Source organism: Ambystoma mexicanum, chromosome 11 (genome assembly GCF_040938575.1).
Source record: "Ambystoma mexicanum isolate Mex_15411 chromosome 11, UKY_AmexF1_1, whole genome shotgun sequence".
Classification (NCBI taxonomy): Eukaryota; Metazoa; Chordata; class Amphibia; order Caudata; family Ambystomatidae; genus Ambystoma; species Ambystoma mexicanum.
The window spans coordinates 1,319,639,949-1,319,653,913 of NC_090934.1; the positions used below are offsets into that span (position 1 = coordinate 1,319,639,949).

A 13,965-nucleotide genomic window follows, 5' to 3' on the forward strand; every position below is an offset into this window, starting at 1 on the left:
TCGCATTAGTGACTCTCCAATTTACTGACTTTTTTATATATGTTATGTTAACAAAAATGAATAAACAAGATTGACAAAGAAATAACATTTGAAAAATCAGTTGTTTTTTTCCAATTTCATTGTAACAAAAAGTTTTGAAAATCATCAGAGTATTTTGTTGTATGAGCATAAAACCTCATTTGGATATTTGTTGGAAACAAAAGTATAAATAATCAATGAAAGATCTTCCTGTGAATTTCTGCTCAACCAACACAAAGTGGAATCATGGTAAACCAGGGGTAAAACTGCATTTCCTATTTGAAGGTTTATTTGAAAGTTTAATTGGTGACTTACAGCACATTTAAATGTCTTTCGAGCAATTTTCATAATGTCATCGCTTTCCATAAATGTTCTTTTTAAAAGATAACATATGCTTTACGCAGAACAAGCATATTACACGTACATTAATATGGCCCACTTTACAGTGCGTACATAGAGCTTTAATACGGACACAATATCATACATTGTAAGAAACACATTTGTACACATAAGCTGCCAATAGTTTCCAGAGAAATGTGCAAAAGGGTCATAGGTGCCCTGGGTGTTTTGTGTACAAGTAGTTGTCTTCCTGGGAGTGGTTAATCACATTTCGGCAGAAAGGGTTCCTGGTAAAGGATTTCTCCCAAAACAAAAATGCGGGTCCCTGTGCAATGGGTGGGAGGAGTAACGAGCGACCCCTCCCGAACAGTAAAGGGGTAGGAGGGAACGGTATACCTCCCACTGTGGTAATGGTAATGGTATTGTTTATGTGTAAAGTGCCTATACACAAAGCAAGTGTTTCAAAGCGCTCAAGGAGGGAGGGAAAAAGGGGGAAAAACAACAGTCATTTAGAGCCCTTGAATTTCTGAATGATACAGGTCTGCACGGGCAGAGTGGGTGCAAGGAACAAGTGACTATAATCCAATTAACGGTGTAGATAACAGCACATAGGTCTGATGACGATTCTGCAGTTTTTCCAAGTGCATTGAGGCACCACCATGCAGGGAGGGGAGCCAAGGGAAAAACCGACGATCTTCAAGGCATGGTGCATTCAGATCGTGTGCAGAGCAATGAATTTCTGTTCTGCGATTTAATTTTTTCAGCGCTTCCTTTCTGTACCAAGTAGTGGAGGTTCTTAATATGGCTGGTTGGGGAAAGAAAAAGGAAATTGGGTTCTTATATCACGCTTCATACTGGACTCCAACCTCTAACCACAGGACGGGGGCTGGGTATGAAACCCATGCTGCTCAGTTGCTCAGTTCAGTTTGTTTGTTTTGTTTGTTTGGCAGTCTTTTTTCCAAGACGAGCGTCTTGCCCCTGAGCTATTCTCCCAGAGAAAGACCCCAAAGAGAGAGCCTGAATTCAATAAAAACATGATTTGCTCCATGAGGAGAGGGAAAGCTGGCTCTGGGGATATTTTCAGGTCCTAGAGGTAGGGGGAATTAATTGCATTCTTGTAAGGCATGTGGTAGTGCTGCAGATGCATGCGTGTGTGGCCTGCTTGCTGGCATAGCCGGACTGGGCACCAAATGTTTACGATCCCAATGTCTACTTGTCAGGTGCTCATCTCTTTGCGAAGTTCCAGCTGTATCGTTATGCCTAATCGCACCGATTTCCCGAGGGAGGACAGCAAAGAGTGCCAAAAGTCCAACCTGCTTAAATATGCCCAGGACACATCACCTCAGCATTCTTAACTGCCATGCAGCTAAAACATTTTATACAACTGTCATGTATGTTCTCGTCGATCCTTGTGGTATCGATCATGCAAGCACCAGCCCAGGCAACTTAAATTACTATTAAGCGAAGAATAGTTTTTGAAATGAGGGTCATTTCAGCTTTTTATAGAGTAATTCACAGCTTCTTTAAAAAATAACGTACCTCGCTAGTGACTTCACAGCGCTCTTTGTCTAAAGAAGCCTGCATCGTCCCACCTGAGAACCCCACTAAAGGGGACACATTATCGTGCTGTTCTGAAGCTGAAGTGGCTCCCTTTGGTTATCCAGGGCACCGTGCGCTACTACTGCAAGCTATGCAGTGATGCAATTTCCTGCTACTCCTGCAAGCTGTGCAGTGATGCATTTTCCTGCTACTCCTGCAAGCTATGCAGTGATGCATTTTCCTGCTACTCCTGCAAGCTATGCAGTGATGCATTTCCCTGCTACTCCTGCAAGCTATGTGGTGATGCATTTCCCTGCTACTGCTGCAAGCTATGCAGTGATTCATTTCCCCACTAGTACTACGAGCTATGCAGTGATTAATTTCCCCGCTACTACTACGAGCTATGCAGTGATGCATTTTCCTTCAACTGCTGTGGGCTATGCAGTGATGCATTTCCATGTGGTTTGGTAAAGCCGCCTAGCGTGTTGGGAGGCCGTAGAACTGGATTCGTAGATCAAGCCATTGGCATAGGGCTGTACACCCTTTTGTGTCCTAAGCGCAGGATAGTCAAGTGTCTCCCAACCTGCAACATACTGGGGTTCAGAGGTGCAGCTGCATGTGCCTAAGTGTCCTTTCTAGGTGTAGGCTGAGCATTTAGGACGCAGTTTTCTTTGGTGCTTACGGACACTGGGTAAACGTTTGGGTAACCTAGAACTTATTTGTGAAATGATACTATGCCAAACATCAGTTGATAGTGGAAATGGCTCACCTATGCTGCCTCCCCCATGAAGTCGTGTGATATCTGTTCATTTGGTCTAAAGGCATCCGACGAGAACGTCCCAAGGCGTTTCACTCAGCCTAGGACAGGTCACATGCCCACTTAGCAAAGGTAATCGATGATACCATGGATACATTAAATAGTTTCCCCCTTATCCCAAATCCTTGTTTTGACAGATTGTCATGCCAACCTCCCCCCTCGATCATTCTAAGGGGGTGGAGGATATCGGGGAGCACCACAATTAGAAGGTCTACTCTATTCTTTATCTGTAAGTACCTGAGGGTGGCCCAAAAAACAGACATACTGCAAACTATAAACATACATGAATAATGTGAAATACATATACAAAAATTCAAGCAGCTCTTTGCAAATACGCATGTAAAAATGATTGTACTTATAAACAGTCTATATACATTAAGTTTTAGCAGTTTAAGTTTGGCAATATAATTCAGAGTTCGTGACAAAAGAATGAAATGCATGCATTTGTAATCTCTCTAAAACCACCTAGGATTATTAAGTACATGTAAACAAAAGTGTGGCTTTGTCCAGAATCACAAGCCTTGTAAAGTAGGCAGGATCATGTCCAGTAAAACATGTTTTTTTAAACATACATACATTAAAGTCTTCTGGTGCTCATGTTATATTGAGCATGGCATGTGTCACGTTTCTTCAGACTGGCAATGGCCAATTCACACAACATATGAGCATAAACAATTCTTATAGTTATTCCAGTGTCTTCCGTTGGAAAGGCGGCCATTTTGAATGTGCTCCAGTGAGCACTGCCACAAACGAATCTTCAAGGCTGGGACTACTGGTGGTCTCTTTCTACCCGCCTTTTACGAACTGCACAAAAAAACAACAGTTCCAACAATTAATGTAGCCAAGCAATTAATCTTTCAGTGCACCTATTAACAATGCGTGAATTTAAAATGAAATTCAGGTTGGGCTATTATAAACTGTGGTTATGTGGCATGGCAAGACAGTACAGTTGTCAACTTATTTCTAGAAGCAATGTGGCACGTCTAATTACGTTTTAGATAATGCAGGGAGCTTGGTTTAATTCAATCATTCATTTGCTCAGCAATTTATTGCAAAAACAGATGGATCTTTCCTTGAAGTGTTGCACCACGCTGTTGTAGTTTAGCAGATTACCAAGATGGCTCCCCTGGAAATATACAATTAGAAGATCAGTGTGAACTAGTACACAGGTAGTTTTAGCTTACCAGTACCTACTATACAATATAATATTGAGCTCAGAGCTGCGGGTAGACACGCCAGAAAAATGCCAATTTTTGGTGCAATTACAGCCGGCGGTATTACTGCATGGTAATTGTGCCGAAAATTCCGCATTGGATCGAATTTACCCAATGGGGGCTAACAGTTAGCGCCCAACCTGTGATCTGGTAGTAATAATGCCGGAAAGGTGGGTGCTACTGCTAATAAACTTGTGATCATCCTGACCTGACTTTTGCCAGTGGAGCACAGTTTTCAGCTGCAGTCCCCTGGGCTTTCCCTCATTATTACGGGGAAACTGACATGTCCTTCAGGCTGTCAGTACTTTGAAACATGGTTTCTCTTAGTCTTTCGACTTTGTTGCCACTTTTGGTAACATTTTATCATTGTGCAAAGTACATTACTGTACAGCGCAATGAGGTCCTTGTGTTTTCTGGCCCTAGTCATCCACTAAGGATTTTTTGCTGATTGCAAAGTGTGCCTAGTAACATACCGGTGGCAGCAGAAACTTTATCCTGTATTTTTTACAACTTTTTCCCCGAGCCATACCGCGCTTACCGCGTTTGACTCATGACTGTGGCTAGTGTCCGTCATAGCCATGCCACAAGGTCTTTTGTCTGTTCCTTTGGCCATTTTGTCCTTTGGTCTTACCCCTGCTCTCTGGGAATTCCTTATTTGGGCATGTAGTTGCCCATGAAAGCCGCTACTTTCACAGACTCCTGCAGGTCACGTTCATACCCAGGAAGTGCAGTGGGGCTGTCTGGCCCTAATCCACACTACTGGTGCTAGGATGTCTGGTGTAAATGAGGGCATGAGAGCCGCAGTGGTCCCTGATTGGACCACGGCTGGCGTGAATGAGTTGGGCATATCTTCTCATTGGTCAGCCAGCCGGGTGCGAGAACTTGCCGGATTTGTAGTTATGAGGAGGGATCTTAAATGAAGACCTGCAGATCAGCAACAGGTCTGAATTGACCTGTAGACAGAGCCAAGTATCCAGAGAGCTGAACAGAACAAAAGAAGACCCTGAGACCCGCAGACGACGGTTGGCACCCAAAGCCCACTTGTGTCCCAGTGGAGCCCTTCTTTAAGCTCGATGTCAGAAGAGTTGGTACGGTGCTGTAAACCTTTGGAGTGGTGGGACTAATCACTCTCAACGCCTCTTGGTTGCCCTGCAAAATAGCTAATTCGTAAGCGTTCCTGGGCCATCCAGTGGACGGTCCAGCTCAAACCTTGCACCCATGCAGGAGCCACGCTGAATCGAGTTTTGAATCGAGACTTGGGATAATCCTAGCTTGCACTGCAAAGCACCCTTTACCTGGAATTTGTTGTCCCGGCCACTTTGGGGCACGAAATAGAAGGCTGCGTCAGATTGCAAGAGTTGGGAATCACTGTGCGACAGTGACAATTACTGAAGGCAGTTTTCATGTGTTCCCTTTTGTGCCCCGAGACCAGCTGCATTGGTGTTTTCATGATTACCTCTTACAGACCTGCCAAGTTTGTAGGAAAACCGAGCTAAAGGTTGCCAATACTGTTGTCACTTACTAGTGCCCCCTTGTTCATCCACATTCTTTTATGCACGGAAGATCCTTTGTGCTCATCTCTTTGGCTTGGCTGGTCTCTGCTTCCGAAAGCCCTCTGAAAGTTAGGAATAACTTTGTTCATCGCAGCCAAACCACTTCTGACTTTTGGAACCCCCTTTCACCCCATCAGAATTTTATGTAACTTTTTTCAGCTTCCAAAGAAGGTGGTTTGCGACTTTTACACACGACTGCAGGCTTTTACGCACACATTTTACATTGAGCACAAGGTTCCATTCATCGTAGGGCCGGACTTCTAAAGTTAGGATTGTTACTTCTGAAGTTTGTCTATGCTCAAAAGCATATTACCCCTTTTCCCTGACAGGTATTGGTGGAGTTATTAACTTTATCGCAGTGACACCAGTAATTGTATATATTTTTCATAGTGTGTTGCTTGTGTGGTATGTTGCTAATAATGATAATAATAAATAGTATATTTTGTATTCTTTTGTCTAATGGTAATTCTTGCTGTTTCAATGTGTGTGCTCACTGAAGATCTCTAATCACCATCACTCCTCCTGAGACCTAGCCTTAACTGTACTCCAAGTTACCTTGAATTGGTCTGGCTATCTTCCCAGAAGTGTCCCCTGTTTCACTAACAAGGGTGGCCTCCTAAACTTCTGTTCATCAGTTTAGAAATCCATTCTAACAATGCCCAAAACAGAAGTTTGTTCGCATTGGTCCTGAAACCAATGGCGCCCCATTTGCTCATTCAATGAGCAGTGCAGTCTTCTTATGGACTCCTTGTGTTAAGTAGGCAGATCTTCTGTAACCCTCGACATGTGTTTCACCACTTAAATACTGTGGATCATCAGGAGGTATAAAAACTGAAGCAAATTGTCTCTTATTGTAGTTGTCACAAGGTTAGTGAAGGTTTCTGTTTAGCTGTTTGGTGTATCCACAGTTCTTCTTGGGTAGTTAAGTGTAGACAAATTAGTTGGGCTTTTCCTGAAACGCCCTTTAGCGGTGTTCAAAGGGATTTAGCCATTCCTAAATGGTCGTGTTTTTCCAGGCATCCGCTGATCCTGATGGATCAGCGGATGCCTAGACAAACAGGAATTTTCATCTAACCAGGGAAAACCCAACTAATTTGTCTACACTCAACTACCCAAGAGGAACTGTGGATACACCAAACAGCTAAAAAGAACCTTCACTAACCTTGTAACAACTACAACACCTGTAGAGGATTATAGAAGATCTGGCTACTTAACACAAGGAGACCAAGGAAGATACCAACATTATATTCAAGAGAATACAGTCACCCATGAATAACATTTGAACCTTTTCTCAAACTCCACATAGATAAAGCCTAATTGGGTCAAGGTTCACAAACTAACCCACTGGACCAACTCGAGTAGCTGAATGAATCTAATTCAGTCAACTCCAAAAACAAGACTTATTACTAATTCGCAATGAATACATTCTTCAAGATTATACTCAACCACAGACGCAAAGCGCCTTTCTTTCTAAAGACATTTTTTTCTTTTCCAGCAGACTTAGCCAAAACAACCCACATTTTAATTGAGAGTGTTTACGCAGTAAATGAGCACACACATATATGTGTTTTATTAGCTACTTATTACATATTTCACAGTACACAAAAATCTATTAAGAAAACAATTATCATATCATTATTCAACATATTAACATTACAAATATTATACCTACATCTTGTACACTGCACACAATGTTATGTTTCTGTATGAGTTGCTTAGTATACTAGATAGAACCCAATAATAGAATGCTATTTATATCAATGCATCATTCAATGCACTAATTAGGGTACGATATTTATTGCAATGATCCTTGACACTTGTTTCGCAACATTATAATAAGAATCCCTTGTACACATATTTCATGAAAAGTACATACACATGTGATGTCATCAGTGATGTCATCAATGACATTTGTGATGTCATCTTTGATGTCCTGGGTGTTAGTCTTAGCAGTGCACGGTGGTGGCGCGAGTTATGGTTGCTTAGCTTACCATAACTGGCGAATTTCAAGAGTTTTTCGGTTTTACTTGGAACCATAACGTCCCTTTGACAACGTTTTTGCACTGAATTTCATAGGTTTTTATCAGCGCAACTTAACCATAACGTCCCTTTAACAAAGTTTTTTCACTGAATTTGAAAGGTTTTTAGCAGCGCAACTTAACCATAACGTCCCTTTAACAAAGTTTTTTCACTGAATATATATATATAAACCTTTATTTACACACATACATAGACAAAATAGGAAAAGGGATGAAGTGAGCACTATCTCCAACCTGATGTTAGCTTTGATTCACCTCAGATTACAAAAAGTACTCAAAACAGACTATGAAGAGCTCTTTGCAGGAAAACACATTATTGTTTTTGGAGATCTGCTTCAATTAACACCAGTAAAAGGTGAGCCTATTTTTAAAACATTAGGACACAAACTCTGCCGTAAAACTGTTGGCAGCATTGGAAATGTCAACCTTTGGCAACATTTCCAATACAGAGAATTAACAGAAAACATGCGGCAATCTGCAGATCTCACTTATGCCAACATTTTAAAAAGTATCAGAGTTGGTATACTTTCTAAAGAAGCAGAAGCAATATTGAAAACCCGGCAAATTAATGCACTTTATGGCGATAATGTATGTGCTACAGATGTTATGGAACAATTAGCCCACAAAAATGTCAATTGTATGGCCTTAATGCCAACTCTTGCAAGCTGTTTCAAATTCAATGAAATCATGCTAAGTAAAGAAATGCAACCAATCATGGAAATTAGCGCCACAGACAAACTAGATGTACATGGTATGACACTACCCATGTGTGACCAAGCCACAACAAGACTAAATAGTTTAGAAAAATCAATCTCAAACCCAGCAGGCTTAGAAAAGATATTAAAATTATCCTTAAATTGCAGAGTAATGCTTAAACGTAACCTTGACATGGACCAAGGACTAATTAATGGAGCACTGTGTACAGTTGTTGGCTTTCAAACAGACCCACGTGACAACAAAATTCAGTTTGTCAATATACTCTTTGACAAACTTTCAGAAGTAAAAAGGATAGGACGCTCAACAGCTAGATTCCTTCTCTTCAAAGATATGTATGTACGCAGAGAACAATTTTCTCTAACTCTTGCAAACGCAGTCACGATTCATAAATCACAAGGTCTTACCCTAGACAAAGCAATGATAGATATTGGTAACACAGTCTTTAAAGAAGGCATGAGCTATGTAGCACTATCACGCTTACATACACTTGACGGTCTACTTCTAATCAACTTTGATACAAGTAAAATAAACGCTGATATTCCTTGCATTTTAGAATACAATAGACTTCGCTCACTATAAACCCCCCACCTAAACACATATTCTGTTCCACAAAAAGTAAAACGTTCTAAAAGAAAAATAAATCAAACAGAAATGCAACAGGATGTCACTGAAAATCCTCCAAAGAGAGTAAGAATCTAATACTTCATCAAGTACCACAAGCAGAAAAGAATAAATTAGGGAAAGTAAACCAGGTACTTCTTTAAAGAAGGAAGACAAACTCCAAAAAAAGCAGTTAGATACAGAACTACCTGGACCATTTAAATTCTCAAATATAGTTGGTGTAAGTTGCTACGCAAATGTAGCAATGAATATTCTATTTCAATTACCACCAATTGTTGACAACATTTACTTACACAGTACAGACCCATTGTGTTTGCAAATGTTAGTACTTCACAGAAATGCAGCAAACAATCCTGACAACACGTATAGTGTTTATGGAATAAGACAACAATTGGACTACTGTGCTGGAATGGTGAAATTCACTATAAACTCACAGGAAGATCCACAAGAATTTCTAATGTACTTACTACAAGTACTGGAAAACAAAAACATACCTATAAATGAAATCTTTCAGATTTCATACATGTGGAAACATACATGCACTCTCTGCAACAATGTGACACGAAGAAATCCCCAATGAACGCTTCATATATTATCAATACCAAATTGTGAATCCATTCCATTTCAGCGACTTATACAAAATGTAAACCATGGTAGATTATGCTCTACCTGCAATTCAGATAATCGCTCCACGTTAGTAATACAAACACATAGTAAATACATAATACTAATGCTTCTATGTTACAATGCAGATGGTACCAAAAACAACTGCAAGCTGACTGGATTCACACATGGTCAAATATCACTTGGTAAGAAAACCTTCACAACAATAGATATAATCTACCACACAGGAGGCACAACCAATTCAGGGCACTACACTAGTACCATTACGCCAAAGCAGAGATTAGCAGGAAATCTTACAAACGCTTATTTGATGTTCTTAAAACCAAAATTTGATAAATAAACTGTATTTAAACCCTAAGCAAACTTGTGTTAAAAAAATGTAAACTGTTAGAATACTCCAAAAGCTATCTAACTGCTCAAAGATTCTACAACAACTAATCAGATAAATGAATACCACTAAATTAGACCAAAAAATACACAGTTAGAATACGCCAATTGGTATCTAACTGTCCCAAAATTTAACAATATCCAAATAGATAAATCAATACCACTAAAATATATCAAAAAATAGACAGTTAGAATATGCCAATTGGTATCTAACTGCTCCAAAATTTTATAATATCAAAACAAATAAATAATATGTTACTGCTCCAAAAAAATGCAACAAGCCAAAGTATAAAGCGTTAGCCAGAAACAATAGGTGAACACTGAAAACAAACAAACAAATAAACTGTAGCATAACAGAAAGTTTTTTTTTTAATCCAACATGGATTTTTTTTTCCCACAGACCCAATGATTTTAGCAACAAATACAGAAACTGAGCAAATTACACAGTACTCTGATTTGTAATCTACTAAATAAGAGGGTCCAAAAAAAAAAAGTATGTTGATTATACAATGTAATAAGTCATTACAAAATACTAATACTAACATGCTATTTTCTTTTATCACAGAAATTAACAAGAAATACATGTACTCCGGTTACTAGACCAAACAGTAAGTATTCAATAATAAGGAGAACCATAGCAGCATATCACATCCATAGTATCTAATACCTTTGTTCCTTATACATTTGTTTTTCACCCAAAGTTATAAGCAAATATGAATGTGATATGCTGAGGTGGTTGTTGCCAGGGCATAGAGTCTTGGGTGCATGGCCAAATGGCCAGGCACCCAAGACTCTATGCCCTGGCAACAACCACCGCAGCATATCACATCCATAGAGTCAAACATTTCAACTATGGTCTATGGAGACTTTTAATGTCCCCGGACATTATGAGTGTTCTTAGAACACTTTCAACTTGCCAGTGAACAATACGGACAGCGTTTTCAGGACACCCCCTGCGAACATTTCAGAACAACGTGATAGTTCTTAGAACACTTTCAGCTTGACAACGAACAATACGGACAGTGTCCTCAGAACACCCCATTTTGTTTATTTGCGAACATTTCAGGACACCATGAGTGTTCTAAGAACACATTCAACTTGCCATCGAACAATACAAACAGCATCTTCAGGACACCCACTACGAACATTTCAGAACAACGCAAGAGTTCTTAGAACACATTCAACTTGACAAAGAGCAATACGGACAGCGTCCTCAGGACACCCCCATTTTGTTTATTTGCGAACATTTCAGGACACCTCAAGTGTTCTTAGAACACATTCAACTTGCCAGCAAACAATACAGACTACGCCTTCAGGACACCCCCTACGAACATTCCACTGCGAGTGTTCTTAGAAACGTCTTCAGAACACCCCCATTTTTGTTTATTTGCGAACATTTCAGGGCACCCCGAGTGCTCTTAGAACACATTCAACTTGACAGAGAACAATACGGACAGCGTCCTCAGGACACCCCCATTTTGTTTATTTGCGAACATTTCAAGACACCGCGAGTGTTCTTAGAAGCGTCTTCAGAACACCACCATCTTGTTTATTTGCGAACATTTCAGGACACCGCAAGTGTTCTTACAACACATTCAACTTGCCAGCCACAACCCCCATTCATATTTGCGAACATTTCAGGACACCGCGAGTGTTCTTAGAACACATTCAACTTGCCAGCCACAACCCCCATTAATATTTGCGAACATTTCAGGACACAGCGAGTGTTCGACAACGTCTTCAGAACACCCCCATTTTGTGTATTTGAGAACATTTCAGGACACGGCGAGTGTTCTTAGAACACATTCAACTTGACAGAGAACAATACGGACAGCGTGCTCAGGACACCCCCTATGAACATTCCCCAGACACCGCGAGTGTTCTTAGAAGCGTCTTCAGAACACCACCATCTTGTTTATTTGCGAACATTTCAGGACACCGCAAGTGTTCTTAGAACACATTCAATTTGACAGAGAACAATACGGACAGCGTCCTCAGGACACCCCCATTTTGTTTATTTGCGAACATTTCAGAACACCGCGAGTGTTCTTAGAACACATTAAACTTGCCAGCCACAACCCCAATTCATATTTGCGAACATTTCAGGACACAGCGAGTGTTCGACAACGTCTTCAGAACACCCCCATTTTGCGTATTTGCGAACATTTCAGGACACTGCGAGTGTTCTTAGAACACATTCAACTTGACAGAGAACAATACGGACAGCGTCCTCAGGACACCCCCTACGAACATTCCCCAGACACCGCAAGTGTTCTTAGAAACGTCTTCAGAACACCCCCATTTTGTTTATTTGCGAACATTTCAGGACACCGCGAGTGTTCTTAGAACACATTCAACTTGCCAGCCACAACCCCCATTCATATTTGCGAACATTTCAGGAGACAGCGAGTGTTCAACAACGTCTTCAGAACACCCCCATTTTGTGTATTTGCGAACATTTCAGGACACGGCGAGTGTTCTTAGAACACATTCAACTTGACAGAGAACAATACGGACAGCGTCCTCAGGACACCCCCTACAAACATTCCCCGGACACCGCGAGTGTTCTTAGAAGCGTCTTCAGAACACCACCATCTTGTTTATTTGCGAACATTTCAGGACACCGCGAGTGTTCTTAGAACACATTCAACTTGACAGAGAACAATACGGACAGCGTCCTCAGGACACCCCCATTTTGTTTATTTGCGAATATTTCAGGACACCGCGAGTTTTCTTACAACACATTCAACTTTCCAGCCACAACCCCCCATTCATATTTGCGAACATTTCAGGACACAGCGAGTGTTCGACAACGTCTTCAGAACACCCCCATTTTGTGTATTTGCAAACATTTCAGGACACCGCAAGTGTTCTTAGAACACATTCAACTTGACAACGAACAATACAGACAGCGTCCTCAGGACACCCTCTACGAACATTCCCCGGACACCGCGAGTGTTCTTAGAAGCGTCTTCAGAACACCACCATTTTGTTTATTTGCGAACATTTCAGGACACCATGAGTGTTCTTAGAACACATTCACCTTGCCAGCCCAACCCCCATTCATATTTGCGAACATTTCAGGACACAGCGAGTGTTCAACAACGTCTTCATAACACCCCCATTTTGTGTATTTGCGAACATTTCAGGACACAGCGAGTGTTCTTAGAACACATTCAACTTGACAGAGAACAATACGGACAGCGTCCTCAGGACACCCCCTACGAACATTCCCCGGACACCGCGAGTGTTCTTAGAAGCATCTTCAGAACACCACCATCTTGTTTATTTGCGAACATTTCAGGATACCGCGAGTGTTCTTAGAACACATTCAACTTGCCAGCCACAACCCCCATTCATATTTGCGAACATTTCAGGAGACAGCGAGTGTTCAACAACGTCTTCAGAACACCCCCATTTTGTGTATTTGCGAACATTTCAGGACACCGCGAGTGTTCTTAGAACACATTCAACTTGACAGAGAACAATACGGACAGCGTCCTCAGGACACCCCCATTTTGTTTATTTGCGAACATTTCAGGACACCGCGAGTGTTCTTAGAACACATTCAACTTGCCAGCCACAACCCCCCATTCATATTTGCGAACATTTCAGGACACAGCGAGTGTTCGACAACGTCTTCAGAACACCCCCATTTTGTGTATTTGCAAACATTTCAGGACACCGCAAGTGTTCTTAGAACACATTCAACTTGACAACGAACAATACAGACAGCGTCCTCAGGACACCCTCTACGAACATTCCCCGGACACCGCGAGTGTTCTTAGAAGCGTCTTCAGAACACCACCATCTCGTTTATTTGCGAACATTTCAGGACACCGCGAGTGTTCTTAGAACACATTCAACTTGACGGAGAACAATACGGACAGCGTCCTCAGGACACCCCCATTTTGTTTATTTGCGAACATTTCAGGACACCGCGAGTGTTCTTAGAACACATTCAACTTGACAGAGAACAATACGGACAGCGTCCTCAGGACACCCCCATTTTGTTTATTTACAAACATTTCAGGACACCGCAAGTGTTCTTAGAACACATTCAACTTGCCAGCCACAACCCCCATTCATATTTGCGA

The 13,965-nt window shown here is 41.2% G+C and overlaps 1 protein-coding gene across 7 annotated transcripts in view; it reads right to left on the bottom strand.

Moving 5' to 3' along the window:
* Positions 1–279: 279 nt before the first annotated feature.
* LOC138504370 (tropomodulin-2-like) overlaps positions 280–13,965 on the bottom strand; it is a 462,370-nt gene continuing 448,684 nt past the window's right edge. For all 7 annotated transcript variants that reach the window (XM_069624820.1, XM_069624821.1, XM_069624822.1 and 4 more), the window contains exon 10: positions 280–3,517. In XM_069624820.1, coding sequence (XP_069480921.1) covers positions 3,483–3,517 — 35 coding nt within the window. In that variant the 3' untranslated portion in view covers positions 280–3,482. The remainder of the gene's footprint in view (positions 3,518–13,965) is intronic.